The following is an 18560-nucleotide window of genomic DNA, read 5'->3' on the forward strand; positions in this document are numbered from 1 at the left end:
AGGGTTAATTTTTCTAATGTGTTTTAAAACATTCCTAATAATACCCTACATGTCCTAAACGGTTGTATTTTGGCCTTTGTCTATATATAGGGCCTTATTTGGGTGGATTAGAAACAAGATTAAGAAAATTATTAGCAAAAATCCTCTCTATTTCAAAATCCTATTTTACCCAAATACTCTCATATCTTCATTCCCTTGATACATCCTGACATTGTGAGAGCTTATTGATTGTGCTAGTGCTTATTAGATATTACTAATACTCCCTTTGCTTTGGTTGATTATTGATTTTGATTTTGGGGAGTTTAGTTAAACTTATCCCACGGATTTGAATATTGTAAGTCTTGTGTTGGGATAAACAAACAAGCTTAAGGATCTTTGCATTGTCATTGCAAGATTCCTATATAGTTGATTTTGTTGTGTAAATATCTTTTCAAGCTATAGTATTTTCAAACTACTCTTGTGCTTATTTCATTGAAGGAAAATATTTTGAGTTAGTTTGAATATTTGATTAGCATCTTTGAAACTCTGATTTATTATTGAGATTTGATATAACTTGTTTCAAAGATATAGCTTGATTAGAACACTATTGAGCATACTTGTTATCACATCTTGTTGAGTGTTGCTTGCACAAAGATACGCATCACTGAGCTTACATAACCTATATAGTTGATGTGCATGTGATTGATTACATATGGTACATATCTGCTTTACTAAGAAGCATAATCATATACCGATTATATTGTGAAAATACTATTATATTCTAGGCGTGTTCTTATTTTTCAAAAGTGTTTTTTGTTTATTCATCCTAACTAGAAGCTTATGCATTTTCGATAAAGCATTTTCTAGTTTTTCATACGAAAACGTGCTTTCATTTATCAATTTAGCACATGATTCATCACAAGATATATCATAATTATTATATGAATCTTTGCATGCAATGTCGACAGTATAAACATAATTTTCAACAGATGATTCAATGCATAATATATTCTCGTATTCTACATGAGATTAGTATAATTGTGTTTTCCTATCACACGATATCAATCATCGCAAACCTCATTAGCATTTTTTTCTTTCAAGAAGTTGAAGTCAAGTCAAAACTTTGGGGGGGGGGGGGGGGGAATTAAAAAAAGTACAGGGATGCATACTATCAAGAGGGAAATCCTAAATATAGGACTTTAAAGACGAGTGAGATTGATTACAAAATATTTTGAACAGCTAAGACGGTGAATTTATTTTGAGCCAATTTCTAGGGTCTATATCTTTTCTTCCTAAACATTTAGTCAATAAAATTTTGAGGACGTAAAGTTAATTAAGAACTACACGCAACTTTTCTTTTTATGGTCTTTTTTTATGTGAAACAATGGTAAAACATTTGACCATTTGTGTATATATATATATATACGAATTTTTTTGACAAAATAATCAATACAATCATGATTTCATTTCCATACCACTTTCATCTAATATTCTACAACCAACTGCATTATTCATTAATAAAGGCACATATAGTTAAATATATATTAATTGATTTTATATTTGTTAATGTGGACCGTTTGAAAACACTGTTATCTTCTTTTACTTGTGTGTGTATATATATATATATATATATATATATACACATATATTTTGCCTTGATAACGCAGTACATTTTTAGGCACTTTGCATGCATGTCTGTGTGTAGGATCATCTTGAACTAGAGAGAGAGAGAGAGAGAGAGAGAGAGAGAGAGGTAGACAGAAAGTAATTAAGTAATGGGAGAAGATGAACCTCAGAGGGTGCCATTTTACAAGCTTTTCAGGTTCGCCGACGGGCTGGACGTAGCATTAATGGCGGTAGGAAGCATTAGCGCCGTCGCTAATGGTTTGGCGCAGCCTCTCATGACCCTCATTTTCGGACAGCTCATTGAATCCTTCGGAGCCTCACAGCCACAGCCTTCCCAACTTATCCATCAAGTTTCTAAGGTACTCATCGTTAACGATGTCTTCTTCTTCTTTTTCCCAAATTGTCAGGGGGTCGATCTTCTCTCATTTATAAAAGGAATTTATTAGACATTTCGGAAATCGTATCACCATAAAAATACATGGAGGGGGACTCACTTATATACTTGGTTTTCACTTCAGTGGTAAAAAATTTATCCTTTTTGTCTTTTCTTTTTATCAGTAAAAGCAAATGTATTGATCAAAATATTATATATAGAGTACACTGGGCATACCCAGGATTAAGGGAACAAATACAAGTCCCTATCCAAGTCACTATAGTGAAATCTAAGTCACAAGGTCTTCCTTACAAGGCAACAAAAGTTCCAAACAAATAGCATAATACTGAGAGCAATTTAAACATTATACATGTTAAATTTATCATAAACTACTCTAAATGTGTACATTTCAAGTAGTTCCAAGTGAGAAATCTTTTTTCCTTCAAACTTGCATCTATTCCGGGTGTGCCATATGAAGTAGACCGTGGCTGCCAAGCATATTTTCTTCCCAACTGCATGCATCCCGGTACCTTTGGCCTCCTTATGAAGCCACTTTAGGGCAGCTTTTAGAGTAGACATAGTTCTTGTAATACCCAACCATTCTCTAATTTGGTTCCACACTTCCTTTGTAAATTTACATTTAAAGAACAAGTGTTCATTGGTTTCAATTTCTGAATTGCAGAGCACACACTGCAAGTTCACTCCTTCTGCTAGGATTCTATCATTTGTCATTAGCTTCCCCTTAATTCTTATTAGGCCTGGCAAAACGGGCGGGCGGATCGGGTTTGGGCGGGTTGTCAACGGGCCGGGTCATAAACGGGCCGGGTCATAAACAGGTTAACATTAAATGGGTCACACACATCTCAACCCTAACCCGCCCATTTAATAAACGGGCGGGTCACGGGTCAGCCGTTTAATAAATAATTATATATTTTAATTTTTTAAATTTATTTTTTATTTTTAAAAATACTTATTTTATTTATTGAATCTTAAAAAAAAAAAAAAAAGATGAAATGGGAAAAGAAAGATGCAGATCGGGGTCTGATTGACTGAGAGAACCGAGGGAGGGAGAGTGACTGTTGATGCTGTCACGCCAATCTGAGAGTGAGAGGGAGAGTCGAGATCGTGAGAGAGAGGGGGAAAGGCTGTATAGGCACTCAGGCAGACAGCGTGCGGCGTGGGTGACGGTGTGCGGCATAGGTGACAGTGACGACATGCGGTGTGGGCAACGGCAACGGCGTGTGGCGTAGGTGACGACGATGTTGTGCAGTGTGGGTGACGGCGATGGCTGGGCTGCTAGAAGCCTAGAACCGAGAGGAGAGGACCGAGATGGGAGGTTGAGAGAGTGAGAGAGGCTGAGAGAGTGAGAGCCGAGAGGCTGAGAGCCAGAGGAGAGCGAAGCTGAAGCACCAAAAGGCGAAGGCCGAGAAGAACCAGAGGAGAGTGAAGCGCAGAAGGCCGAAGGCTCTGGGATTTTTGGTTAGGGTTGGAGTCGGTGGACAGTGAGTGATATATATGATATAAAGGAGCCAAATTAACGGGTCACCCGGCGGGTGACCCGCCCAAACCCGGTTGAACCCGGTTATAAACGGGTCAACCCGTGACCCGCCCAATTATTAAACGGGTCGACTTCTTTAAACCCAAACCCGTTTTAAATAAGTGGGTCCAGGTGACCCGACGGGTTATGACCCGTTTTGCCAGCCCTAATTCTTATCCATAGAGTAAATGCATGTTTGGGGATACTTCCACATTTTCATACCTCCTTAAACCAGTGCACCGGACTCCCTTTATTTCTCCAGTAATTATAAGCCTACTTTGTAGACAGTTGACCCTCTACCACCCATGTATTTAACAATTTCTCGGCTTCCCTATAGTTTCCACAGCTCTGTATGAAATGATTCTTTAGCTCCATCATTTTGAAAAGAGGAGAGTCTTCATGCTTGGAGGGTGCCCCCCACAGATTTACATCTCTTATGTAGACTTGATGTATTCATTTCGACCATAGTGAATCCTTTTTGCTTTGAATATTCCATAAAGTCTGAGTAAGTAAGACTTTGTTCCATGCATTTAAATCAAAAATTCCCAGTCCTCCTTCATGTTTAGGAAGACAGATTTCCTTCCAAGCAACTGGGAGCTTCTTCTTCCCTCCCCAAAGAAAAGATCTACACAGCCTTATTACATGGTCAATAACAGATTTAGGAATAGGAAAGATAGCCAACCAAAAGCACTCTACCCCATGGATAACAAAATTTATAAGTTCCAGTTTGCCTGCATATGAGATTGTGTGATTCGGCCAACCACTGAGAAGTTCAGAGATCCTGTTGATTAGAGGGGCATAATGCATTTTATTAAGTCTAGAAGTTGCTAGTGGAATTCCCAAATACCTGAAAGGAAAGTTCCCCTCCTAAAACTCTGTTAAACATCTAATCTGTTCCAGCTCTACTACTTTGATTCCAGCATACAGAAAGTTTGACTTCAGGTTATTAGTTGTTAATCCCGAGCATTTCAAAAATTTTCAAGGCATCCCAGTAGCTGCTTAACTGAGTTTTAGTCCCCCCTAGAGAATAATATTAGATCATCAGAAAAAGTAAGGTGTGACAGCTTTTAGCATTTCACATTTGGGGTGGAATCTGTAGCTTGTATTACTTTCCAGACCTTTAAGAAGTCTAGAAAGGTACTCCATTCCAATCACAAACAGTAAAGGGGATATAGGGTCACCTTGCCTTAAGTCTTTCCTCCCCTCAAAGAAACCATGGTAGCCTCCATTGACAGATAAGGAGAAAGTAGGAGTGGACACACATTGCATTATCCACTTAACCATAATCCCTGGAAATTTCAACTGCTCCAGCATCTCTTTTATGAATTTCCAAGACATAGAATCATATGCTTTCTTGAGATCAATCTTTAACATGCATCTAGGTGAGACTCTCTTCCTTGCATATTTCCTTACAATTTCCTGCACTAAGTAGATTGTGCAGGGCTTACAATATCCTCAAGGCATGGTTTAATTCTTCCATCAATCACCTTAGCTATCACTTTATATTATATCATATTACAGCATGATATAGGTCTAAAATCTTGGACAGTGTCAGCATGCTTTGATTTTGGGATCAAGGCAATAACTGTATGGTTGATCTGTTTTAACAGCTTACCAGACTCAAAGAACTCTTTAATAGCTAAAGAAAACTCATTCCCAATAATATCCCAAGCCTTCTTGAAGAAACAAGCTAAGAAGCCATCAGGACCCAGGGATTATTTTTAAAAATATTTGTATTAAAAGGATAGAAAATAAAGAGCTTGTCCAATGTATAAAATATTTTTTTTTATTTTTAAATTTCAAAATAATCACAAAAAGACGACTATATTTTAATTTTTTAAATTTTATATAAGGTAAAAAATAGAATCATGAATTTTAAGAATTGAATTTAAATTTGTGTGAATTTAGAAAAAACTCTATTTCTAAGTCATATAATTAAATTTTAGATCTGAATTTCATGCTCTAGTACATGTACACAATAAAAATTAGAAATTACGAAAAATATAAATAAAAAAATATTTTTTAACTTTTCCATATAAAATTAAAATTTAAAAAAAAAGTAATATTTTTTTATAATTATTTGAAATTTTAAAAATAAAACAAAAATAATTATTACAAGCAAATTTGTCAAAACTATCCATTGTTACTCATTTATTTCACATAAATGTTATAAAAAATAAAAGATAGCTTAGGAAAACTAAAATAGAAAATAAATATTATTTTCCACAACTAAACGAGCGCTTGATTATTTTAGAATTGAGAATTTTAGGGCCCGTCTAGTTGCGGAAAATAATTTTTATTTTTCAAAGTTGCATAAAAAAGTTGGTTAATTTTTCATTGTTAAAATATTTGTATGAAATAAATGAAAAAGAATATTATTTTTTGCACTATATACTTGTGAAGATAATTTTATTTTCTATTTCTAATTTTTTAAATAATTACAAATATATCACCTTGTTTCTAATTTTAAAATTTTATATAGAAAATTTGGAAACCATCTTTTTTATTATTTTCTATATTCCTAACTCTTATTTTACATATTTGAACATGAAATTTGAATCTCAAACTTTGATTTGTTGTTGAGTTTCTAACAAATCAAAACGCAAATCCAAATTTAAATCCTAAAATCATTAATCTTGTATGCTAGCTTATATAATTTTTGAAAGATTAAGAAGTTTTTTTATAATGATTTTGAAATTTAGAAGTAAAAAAAAAAAATGAAAAGTTGTTTTGCACATTTAATAAATATTTTATTTTTATTATTTTAATATTAACATTGAAAATTTAAAAATAAGTTAAAATTTTTATAATTTTTGAAAAATTAAAAAGTAAAAAATAAAAAATATTGTTCGCACGGGCCCTTGTATTTTATAAATACATATAACAGTAATATATATAAAACAGTAAAACAATCAAACAAACACACCTTAATGTCATTGCACATGCCATTAATTAAGTTAGAGCCAAATATGGGTTAAGCCTTTTTGTTTTTTTTATTATGAGTCATACCCTATTACGACGGTGCTTGCTTTTCGTCGACTATCAGAACACTCAAACCGAAACTATTTATTATGATTACCGAATTTGTTCTTTATTAAGAACTTAAATATACCCTTTATCGTACGAACACATAATTTTATTTTATTTTTTTTAAATCATTAGGTGAAGTTTTTCAAAAATATGCTCATCTTTTTTATAGCTTTGATTTTTTTTTTCTTTTTTCTATTTATGTCATACATTAAAGCTCAACAAAAAAGTTAACTCAATAATCTTATGAGCCAAAAATTTTAAACTGCAAGCTTATCCTAATATATACGAAAACGTGTTGGATAAATAAAAATAAGCAAAACTCGATAATGTTATGAGCCAAAACATTTTAAATAACAAATTTATCCTGATCTATATAAAAACTTGTCTGACAAATAAAAATAAAAAAAATAATACGAAATAAACCCTCTATCATAATTTACTTATATTTTACATAATTTATTCTGAAATATTTCATCATATGAAAAAAAAAAAAATATATATATATATATATATATTAAAAATAAATAAAATTAGTGTCATTTTGTTGATTTCATAGAGCATGTTGTTTGTGTTTTTACAGATATGCCTAAGGTTCGTGTACTTGGCTATCGGCTCCGGCATTGCTTCTTTCTTGCGTAAGCACAAAAACACTCCTTTTAAGGTCTGTTTGGTATGTAAGAAATGGGAATTTCCCTCCGATGCCTATTTCAATTCTGTTTGGTTAGAACGAATACAATGGCTCTTCTATAAATTGTTCTCTCATAAACTTTCATTTTATTTTGGCACTATTTCATTCCATAAACAACTCAATGCTTTCCCAGAATGAGTAAACCAAATTTGACATTTCAAGGGATATATATGATTCCATAAATGCTCCTCCAATTCTACCATTCTGCACACCAAACTTATAATCACTTCGCGAGAGACCTTAAAGTTGGAATTGTATCGGATTTGAATAAGATGTAATCGCATACAAATTTAAATCCAAGGCCTGAAATCTAAACTTCCAAACACAGCATTTATGCTGACAATATTGATTTCGAACTCTAAAAAAATAAAATGTAATATGAGATAAATAATAAGCTACCTCTCATTAGGCAACTCTAATCTAATATGAGCTTTCAATCAACCAGAAAAACAATTGCACGCTTTTGACGAGCGTTATGCAAGTCCACAAGTCTAAAAGCTTTTAACTAAACGACAATATTTAAATCAAAATGTCACTTACCCAAAGTATTACAATTTCAAATCAGACGTCTCAATAAGACATCACTTGCCCATACTTACCCTGTGTTTGAAAACAAGCAATTCAGACCTTACATATAAAATTATGTAAATTTAGATAAAATATACCCTATGTTTGGAGAAGTTTTGGATCTGAAGTTGTATTGGATTTGAATAAAATATCATGTAAAATTATATTGAAATTTATCCAAATTCACTCAAATCCAAATCTAAAGTTCTAAATTTGTACTCCCAAACACTACCATAATTAAAGACATTCATGATAATTCTAATCAAAAATTAGAAGAACGACAAAATCAAGTCTTAAGTCCCACTAGATGAAGTCAGTTATATGAATTATTTACCGTCAATTTATGTGATCAAAAGATTAGAAAGTATTATTTTTATTATTATCACAGTGGATAATATTATAACATACATCATTATTGTGTGTTTTATGCTATTATATTTATCAAATGAATAATATTGTAGTATACCTTGTAATATATTATTTTTCATTCATTAGTATGATTTTCACAGCAATAAATTGTTATGGCATTGAAAATAAATTATGACGCTATGATACGTTAAAATAATATAAACCAAACCAAAATATTTTCGTAAGACATGTACCTTATTTATTATTCTAGGTAAGAAAAACATTCCATCCTAAGGCGCTGTTTGGATCAGGAATTTTGATGGGTGAAAGGAAAGGAAAGGAAAGGAAAATAGGAAGAAAACTTATTTTTCATTATATTTTGTCTTTGTACCAAATACTAGTAAAAGTAATTCTAATATAATTAAAAACTAAGAAGAACATCAAATATTAATAATATGTACATTCATTTGGTATATTTTTTATTTTCCTTCTCACTTTCCATACAACCACATGCAAAAAAGTTTATTCCTTCATATTTCCCTTTACTTCTCCTAACGTTCTTCAAGTTCCAAAGATATCATATAAAGGCTTGGGCATAATTCTACTTGAAAGTAACCTAATCTTTGATATGTTGAAACAGAATGGATCATGAGGAGTACAACGGAATGAATGTTTTTATACAATAAAATTGTAAAATTATAAAGACTGGCTTCATTCCATTTCATTTCGATCTGATAAACCAAATAGAACATAAAGAGAGAACCAACACTAACTTCACTAGAAACCATGTTTAGGTTCAAGGTTGGCACGTTGACTAGGATCTCCAGGCTAGAAGGCCAACAATACTAAACAATACTTATGCATCATGCATGCAGAGGTTTCATGCTGGATGGTGACAGGAGAGAGACAAGCAACAAGAATTCGAGAGTTATACTTCAGAACAATATTAAGACAGGACATTACATTCTTCGACACTGAAACAACAACGGGAGAAATCATTGAGAGGATGGCTGGGGACACTGTTCTCATTCAAGATGCCATGGGTGAAAAGGTATACTTTATTCTATCCTTTGAATTACAATGCAACACAACGTTGCCATGACCAGGTCATAAGTTGCAAGCCAAACAAAATACCTTGACAAAGCTTGTTGTGCTACAGTCCTTTTTGAAGATTTCTTTTTCTCATTCAGCCATAATCCCATCACCTGAGTAGATAGTGTTGGGTGGTCTAGGGACTTCTCAACCCCAAAAGCTAGGTCAAGGAGTGAGGTTTTCCCTTATACTTAATAACTGACCACCAGCCCCTTCCACAACCGATGTGGGATAACCCAACAATCTCCCCCTCACATATCGGGATCTCCCCCAGCAAGGCATACAAGAGAGAATGTTTAACCAAGGCCTTGATACCAGTGTTGGGTGGTTTAGGGTCTTCTTAACCCCAAAAGTAACTCTAGGAGTGAGGTTTTCCCTCACACTTAATAACAGACCATCAGCCCCTTCCATAACCGATGTGGGATAACCCAACAGATAGCTAGAATACACACTTCAAGTCCAAAATAAAGAAATAGTATGTACCTAATAAATTGTTTTTGACAGGTTGGGAAGTTCATCCAGCCTCTATCAACTTTTTTTGGAGGTTTTGTGATTGCTTTCGCAAGGGGATGGCTTCTCTCCCTAGTTTTGCTTTCATGTCTTCCGGTTTTTATTGTTGCTGGTGGACTCATGGCAAAGATTATGTCAAAAATGTCAATCCGTGGACAAGCAGCCTATGCAGAAGCTGGAAATGTTGTACAGCAGACAATTGGAGCCATTAGAACGGTATGCCATGCTTGTTTTAACTATTGCTCCAAACATACATGTTGAAACTACTCTTAAAATGCTGACTTTCTAAATACTCTATGGATGAATATCAAGGTTGCATCCTTCATAGGAGAGAACCAAGCAACAGAAAACTATAATAGCAAGTTGGGAATTGCCCATGCCTCTACAGTTTGGCAGGGAGCAGCCTCAGGGGTCGGGCTTGGCGTGGTTTTATCCATTAGTTTCAGCAGTTATGGGCTCGCTGTATGGTATGGATCCAAACTGATCATTGAAAAAGGTTACAATGGCGGACAAGTCATCAACATCATAATGTCAATCATGACTAGTGGAACGTAAGTGTGAAACTGAATTGAAAAGCGTGATTATGTTTTTGTTGTTTTAAGTAGGCTACTATGTCAATTATTTTGCCAATTAGATACAACGTCTATATCACCACCGGTTAGGACTAGAGTTCATTCCCATCAAATGTCACCATGTCCAACATATGGATGTGTAGTTGGGACTCACCAAGGCCTCTCTAAGACATTTATGTTCTTTTCGGCTAGGTCACTGAGCCAAACGTCTCCAAGTTTAAATGCATTTGCAGCAGGGCAAGCTGCAGCATACAAGATGTTTGAGACCATCAAAAGGATACCACAAATTGATGCCTATGAAACAAGCGGATTGGTATTAGAGGACATCAAAGGTGAGATTGAACTCAAAGATGTGCACTTTAAATATCCAACACGACCAGATATGCAGATATTTTCCGGTTTATCACTGCATGTCCCAAGTGGTACCACAGCAGCCTTAGTTGGGCAGAGCGGAAGCGGAAAGTCAACAGTCATCAACCTACTGGAGAGATTCTATGATCCAGATTCTGGTGAGGTACTTATAGATGGTGTAAATTTGAGGAACTTTCAACTCAGATGGATAAGGGAGAAGATTGGGCTAGTTAGTCAGGAACCCATTCTGTTTGCAACCACCATAAAAGAGAACATCTTATATGGGATGGAAAATGCGACTGATAAGGAGGTCAGAATAGCAACTGAGCTTGCTAATGCAGCAAGATTTATTGACAAGCTACCCAAGGTACTTCAATAAAAAGGTTTAGGTTTCCTCTAATATTTACAATGCATTTTGTCTAATCTATTTTCTTTTTTCTATTCGGGTGGATATCAGGGGTTTGACACATTGGTAGGTGAGCGAGGAACTCAACTATCTGGAGGACAAAAGCAAAGAATTGCAATTGCAAGAGCCATTTTGAAGAACCCAAGAATCCTCCTGCTTGATGAAGCAACAAGCGCACTAGATGCCAAGTCCGAACGCGTAGTCCGAGATGCACTGCTAAAAGTTATGTATAATCGGACAACTCTTGTTGTTGCTCATCGCTTGACAACTATCAGAAATGCAAAACTTATAGCAGTTGTTCATAGCGGCAAAATTGTAGAGCAAGGTAGTATCAAACATGGTACTTTAAAGAAAATTTTGGACTTATTCAGCAGTTCACCAAACTTCTTTTCAATTTAACTGTAGGAACTCATGCCGAGTTGATCAAAGATCCAAAAGGGGCTTACTCCAAGCTCATTCAACTGCAAGAAGGAAAAGGTCAAACTGAAGATGGTCAAACAATCAGCACAGATGAAACAAATGCAAGTTCTGATATAGAAAAAACTATAAGCGAGTTTGGGAGCCAGAGACTGTCTATGAGATCCATAAGCAGAGGGTCGTCTGGTGGCCTGCGTTACTTCACTCTTAACTTTGGTGTTCCAGATACTATTGGTATCCATGAGGCTGAGATAGTGGGGGATGAGATCCAAGAAAGTACACAAATGGACAATAAGAATCCTCACAAGGTCTCCATTAGACGACTGGCTTACCTAAACAAGCCTGAGGTGCCAATTTTGCTGCTTGGATCTCTTGCTGCAACTATTCGCGGTGCAATCTTCCCCATTTTTGGACTCCTAGTTTCAACAACCATTAAAATTTTCTATGAACCTCCTCATGAGTTACAAAAAGATTCCAAGTTTTGGGCACTAATTTATGTGGTTTTGGGCATTGTTACTATAGCTGTCGTTCCACTGCAGCATTACTGCTTTGGAGTTGCCGGTGGCAAACTGATACAACGAATTCGCTCCATGTCATTCAAGAAGGTGGTTCACCAAGAAATTAGCTGGTTTGATAAACCTGAAAATTCAAGGTCCGTAGCCAAATGTAATTCTTACATGCTCAAACACTGTTAGATCACCACTTCACCTAAAAAATTGAACTGTTTGATTTATAGGCCAGCAATGTAATTAAGCCTTGACACCGCAAATATAAACTAAAAATGAATAACACCCATCACAGGGAATAAAACAATGTTTAACCATACAATAAGCATAGGCAATAAGACTAAAAATCAGGGCCTCCTGGAAACCATAGCTCTAATACCATGCTGATCATCACTTCACTTAAAACATGACCTGTTAGGTTGTGAAGCAACACCATATATCAAACCTCAGCAAAAACCATGACTCTTACTCTATAATTTGTTGCTTATTTCAGTGGTGCAGTTGGTGCAAGGTTATCAACCGATGCTTCAATTGTGCGGAGTCTTGTGGGTGATGCTTTGGCACTAATTGTCCAGGACATAGCAACCCTTGTTGCAGGGTTTGTCATAGCATTCACAGCCAACAGGATATTAGCATTGATAATTCTTGGTGTCTTGCCCTTGGTGGGTTTGCAAGGATACTTCCAGGTGAAATTTATGAAGGGGTTCAGTGCAGATGCCAAGGTTGGTCCAACACCCAGATCTTGCACTATATGAAGTGACATTTGATCAGTAAACTAAGAATATTTGAATTCTTTGTAGGTAATGTACGAAGAAGCAAGTCAAATTGCAAATGATTCTGTCAGCAGCATTAGAACTATTGCATCATTTTGTGCTGAAAATAAGATGATAGATTTATATCAAAGGAAATGCAAAGTCTCCATGAAACATGGGATCTGGAAAGGACTAGTAAGCGGTGCAGGATTTGGCTTCTCTTTCTTTGCACTCTACTGCACAAATGCATTTTGCTTTTACATTGGAGCTATTCTTGTGGAACGTGGTAAAGCATCATTTGGAGAAGTTTTCAAGGTAAATTGAGCACTTTATTTCTTCTACCCTAACCCCAACTCAAGAATCCAAGATTTCTTGTTCTACTATAAACCATTTGATGATAGAGGGTTGCTGCTATGGAATTAGAGATCTGGGGTGCTACAACAAGTTCTAATAGGTTGTCTGCAGGTTTACTTGGCTCTGACAATATCTGCAATTGGGATTTCCAAAACCACTGCAATGGTTCCAGACTATGCCAAAGCTAAGGACTCAGCTGCTTCCATATTTGAACTTCTTGATAGTAAGCCAAACATTGATTCTAGCAGCAGCGAGGGCACAACACTAGCGACCATAAAAGGCGACATTGAGTTCCAAAATGTCAACTTCAAATATCAAACACGACCTGATGTCCAAATTTTTAGAGATTTATGTTTGAGCATCCCCGCAGCAAAGGTATTCAAGAAACTAATTTTTATGCAGTAGATCAACTGTCAATTCCAATATCACACACTGTAAAAGCTGCACCTATTTAGTAAAGAACTTGTGTTCAAAGAAAAAGTAAAATAAGGCTTAATGATCTTACCTCCGTTAACCTTTGTTGCACTTTGTAGTCTAATATCAGACCCCCTCAACCCCCCCCCCCCCCCCCCCCCAACGTTTGCTTTCTCTGAAAATTTATTTGCAGACTGTTGCACTTGTTGGGGAGAGTGGCAGTGGAAAATCAACAGTAATTAGCCTAATAGAGAGGTTCTACAATCCTGATTCTGGTTGTGTTTTGCTGGATGGAGTTGACATCCGAGTGCTCAATCTAAGATGGCTTAGGCAACAAATGGGTTTAGTCAGCCAAGAACCCATACTCTTCAATGATACAATCCGTGCCAACATAGCCTATGGAAAACAAGGATCTGCAACCGAAGAAGAGATCATTGCAGCAGCAAAGACAGCAAATGCACACAACTTCATATCAGGATTGCCTCAGGGCTACGACACCACCGCCGGGGAACGAGGGATGCAACTCTCTGGCGGGCAGAAGCAACGGCTAGCCATCGCAAGGGCAATACTTCAGGACCCAAAAATCCTACTACTTGATGAGGCAACAAGTGCACTTGATTCTGAGTCAGAACGTGTGGTACAAGATGCATTAGACAGAGTGATAGTGAACAGAACAACTGTTGTTGTCACCCACCGCCTTACCACAATTAAAGAAGCTGATACAATTGCAGTTGTGAAGAATGGTGCGATTGCAGAGAGGGGAAGACATGAAGCTCTGTTAAAGATACCTGATGGGGCTTATGCTTCTCTTGCAGCACTTCACATGAGTTCACATAAAAAGGAACTCAAAGTTTGTAGGTTTTAGCTTTCACATGAAAGGAAGTATAGACAGCCTATTTCTTTCATGCAGTTGGAGTTGCAAATTCATGTAGAGACATTGCAGAATGTCGGCTTTATTGATGCACTAATGTGTGCAAAGTATAAATACTCTAGTATGAGAATAGAAGAGAGAGATAAAAGGGAAACACAAACTGAATTTAACATGAACTCAGAACAATGGGACAAGATGTATAGAAAAACTACTCATTAGTACGTGGTCATGACATTCTGTGAAAAAAAAAAATGAGCTCACTCCTTGCCCATGTATTCAAACATAATATAATAGCATAAAATCATAACCATTCAACCAAGGTTATGCAACCTTTCCTGATTCTGTTTTTAACTTAACAAAAACAAAGACTCAAAGCTCTACACAGCAATCTTGAGTCGTATTTCTTTTTCTTTTTTTTTTTCTTTTTTTTTTTGAATGAACATGAGTTTATTATGACAATAGCAGAGGAGCTAGAAGGCACTACGAAACCAAAAAGGACAGAAGTCCCATTCAAACAAGACAAAGGAAAACAGGGGCATAATAGCAATCATAAGTTATTGGCCCTCAAAATATGCAAAAAAGTCAGCATGAGTTGTATGTGTGGTGTAATTATTAGATTGATTTTGCAATTAATTCTAGGAATGTGGTTAGTTGATCAATCTTGTGTATTAAATATATGAATATTTAGTTTCCCTTATAATATGATTATTTCCTGCTTTATAGGATGTAATTGTATCTATATATTGCCTTCGACTTGAAAAAAAATAAAAATACATAATAAGAATTATTCACAGACACCATTGTTTAACATGGCACAGAGCGGTTCTGATCTTAAAAGAACTCTCGAACACGAATCAAATCTCGTATTCTAAAGCCCATACCCAAAAATCACCATCACAAATTTTTTTTCTTTCTTCTTCTTGTTCATCTGAAACTATATGGCAAATCCCAATCCCATTGCTCCAACCATACCAAACAACCCAACACCACCAATTAGGGGTGTGCAATCAACCGGTTCGACTAAGTCAACCAATTAACTGAATTAATCGAAAAAATTTGGTTAACTATTCATCATAACCGAACCGACCGCCCTTCTTACCCGAACCTTACCCGACCGAACCGAATTTTCTGTTAATTCGGTTAATCGAATTTAACCAAATAAAATTATAATTAATTATGGAAAAAATATGATTGGATGCTTTCAATATTTAATTTATATTTAATAATTAATTAATTAAATAACCGAATTGCAAAAGGTAGTTAAGTTGGTTTAAATTTTGATTTTTGAAATTCAAGTTGTTTTCCCTCCCATGTTCATCTATAAATAAACCAAACTTGGGACTACATGTTTTGTCATAGGATATTTGAAAAAAAAAAGGACAGCACCTCCTTTCTTTATTAGAAAACCCCTCACTTATGTCGGAAGATTACCGTGGTTTCAGCAAATCAAGCTACAAACAAATGAAAACGAAACGTAACAAAGACAAAACGAGACATTAGACTCTTAAATTACGAAGACCAATTTTTTCAAGTCGTATCATGCCTCTAACTAGACGAGGTAAAGAAGCAAACTCCAGATATCTCATAGTGATGCCTTCCCCTCCCTGACGCGCCAAGAAGTCCGTAGCCTTATTTTCTTCTCTAAATTGGTGAGCAATGGTGAAATTAATCATGGGAAAAGCATCAAGAAGCTCTTCCCGAAAATCCCACAAATACCATACCATGCATCTCCGAGAACAAACCCAATCGACCACTACATTAGAGTCACATTCAATCTCCACATTCATATAACCCATCTCTTTGCACATCCGCACTCCCTCCTTCAGTGCCCTAAGTTCGACTTTATTATTAGTGTCATAGCCAAAGAAGGAAGAATAAGCACCCAAGAAAGCCCCGCTGCAATCTCGAATCACACCACCCCCTCCACATGTCCGTCCCTAGGTTCCCATGGCAACTACCATCTATGTTCAACTTTACGGACCCAAGGCTTCCCCAACCTAACAACACAAGGAGTCTGTGCCTTCAAAGTGATAATTGGAATCTCAAGAGCACTTAGAACTTTGCTATCCTAAGTGGAAAGGGATCTGCTTGATCTCATATTCTCCGAAATCCTCCTAAGTCATACCTTGTTTGCCAACCAATCTCCTTCAGCCGATTCCTTAGCACCTTCCATTCGGACTCTACATTGACACACCCAAAGTCTTTAAGTTATTAAACTTGGCAAGATACCAATGATTACACCCCTCTGAGTCAATTTCTTAGCATAAGTAAACCATTGTTGTACACAATAAACCCAAGAAACTACAATCGTACAAGGAACCCCCAAAGCTATAGCGGCAAAATCCCAAACCTTCACATCAATCTCACTCGAACAAAGCACATGATTCAAGGTTTCTGTTTGCCCCAGCGTGCAACAGTTACACCGAGAAGCAAGACCAATTCCCAAGGATTGAACTTTCTCATCCAACGGCAAGCTAGCCAATTTCCTACAACCATTTAGTGCGATACTTGCATACATATAAATATTCTATTCTAACCAACCCTAAAGTTTTTTTTTCTTTTTTTTTTTAGCATTTAGCCAATGAAATTTAATTAAGCACATTTAGGGATGCAACTTTTCTTCTTCATGTTTTTTTTTTGATCCATAACAAAAGTGAGCCACTTATCATCCATTTTTAAATATCATAATAACTATCATGATTTCAATTTCAAGTTACTAGCTTGCTTGCATATGTAATATATGACCTAATGCTTTAATCATATGTAAATACACACAAAATATATGAATATATAAATATAACGACTATTTCTACATATGTCTTTAATTTATAATGAATTATGCACTTCTAATCTTTTAATTTTATACTTAATTATTAACATGGGCATCGAAATAATTGGTCAAATATCAGTGTAAAAACTTTTTTTTAATGGAATTGTGTATGAATATATATTCTTAGCCTAATGCATAATAATGTGACACGTCTTTTTATCCAAGTCATTTTATTACGCACGTGCTTGTAAAATGAATTTACCTCACACAAATTTTCATCTTTTTGGTCATTTTTTTCTACATAACAAAAGTGACCCACCTATTGTCAAACTCTAAATAATCTTTGTGATGAAATAACTATCATGATTTGTATAAAGAGAATTTTAACCAATTCCCTTTGACCATTTACCATACAATACTATTTTTGTACCATACATTATTAACAATAGTAGGTAATATTTGCTTTTTTGCTTTCAAGAAGCTACAAACGAACATAAAGAGGATTGTTTACATAATATTTTGGACAGTCAAGGTAGTGAGATGGTGGTCCAAGATTACATAATATATTCTATTTTAAACCAATCCCTGGGGTCCTTTCTTTTTTCCCTTAGCATTTAGCCAATGACATTTAATTTAGCACATTTAGGATACACTAACTTTTCTTCTTCTTCTTCTTTTAATATACATAGCAAAAGTGAACCACCTGTTTACCATACATGTGTTTAATTCATCACGAACAATGCACTTTTAATTTTTAAATTTGATATTTATCGAAAAGTGAGCCATAAAAATATCGATGCAGACACTTTTATTCTTATACTTTTTTATTTTTCTTTTTTTAGAGGAATTTGTGTGTGTATATATATATTCTTAAACCAATGCATAATTTTGTGCTTGTATACATATATCTCTCTTCTTAGCTGCTTCATACACCATGCCTCGTTTATCTGCAGGATATATACATAGTTCGATTTTTACCTTTTTAAAAAATTAATTACTTTGCGATGCACCTATCTTTTTTGGTAATTTTCATATATATACATATATATATAAGTGGATAGGTTTTGGTTAAGTAGAGCGCCTGAAAATGCATGTCCCATATATTGCCCTGAAATAGCGTCAAGTCACAAAATTTATCTCAACTCCTATTCCAAATTTGTTTAGGAAATATCAAATCTACTCTTAGAGGGGTAAACTGAGGGCAAGATATCCACCAACCCAAATCTATTTACATTCCTAGTGATTATTTTAACTCCTTTAACTTGAGTTAGTCAGTGGGAGGGGACTGACCTGCTCTAGGCCTTGTGAGGAGGTTTAAAGACTCACCACATCAAAGTCTAATAATATACTTAATCAAGCCCCCTCCACCAAACCCATAATATAATCATAATATAAAC

At 35.4% G+C, this 18560-nt stretch overlaps 1 protein-coding gene across 1 annotated transcript; it reads left to right on the forward strand.

Annotated features, from left to right (window-relative positions):
* Positions 1-1754: 1754 nt before the first annotated feature.
* Positions 1755-14387, forward strand: LOC131143896 (ABC transporter B family member 9-like). Its single transcript, XM_058092256.1, has 12 exons — positions 1755-1964; positions 7126-7180; positions 9024-9199; positions 9745-9966; positions 10063-10301; positions 10515-11040; positions 11131-11404; positions 11485-12148; positions 12496-12724; positions 12803-13069; positions 13220-13483; positions 13716-14387. The coding sequence occupies exons 1-12, from the start codon at positions 1755-1757 to the stop codon at positions 14385-14387; spliced, it is 3798 nt and encodes a 1265-aa protein (XP_057948239.1).
* The last annotated feature ends 4173 nt before the right edge of the window (positions 14388-18560 follow it).

The sequence above is a fragment of the Malania oleifera genome, chromosome 12, assembly GCF_029873635.1.
Source record: "Malania oleifera isolate guangnan ecotype guangnan chromosome 12, ASM2987363v1, whole genome shotgun sequence".
NCBI classification, from domain to species: Eukaryota; Viridiplantae; Streptophyta; class Magnoliopsida; order Santalales; family Ximeniaceae; genus Malania; species Malania oleifera.

Coding starts and splice junctions, on each gene's coding strand:
- LOC131143896 (XM_058092256.1), top strand. CDS start 1,755: ATGGGAGAAGATGAACCTCAGAGGGTGCCATTTTACAAGCTTTTCAGG. Junction 10,302..10,514: donor TCAATCATGACTAGTGGAAC/GTAAGTGTGAAA, acceptor CTTTTCGGCTAG/GTCACTGAGCCAAACGTCTC. Junction 12,149..12,495: donor GATAAACCTGAAAATTCAAG/GTCCGTAGCCAA, acceptor TGCTTATTTCAG/TGGTGCAGTTGGTGCAAGGT.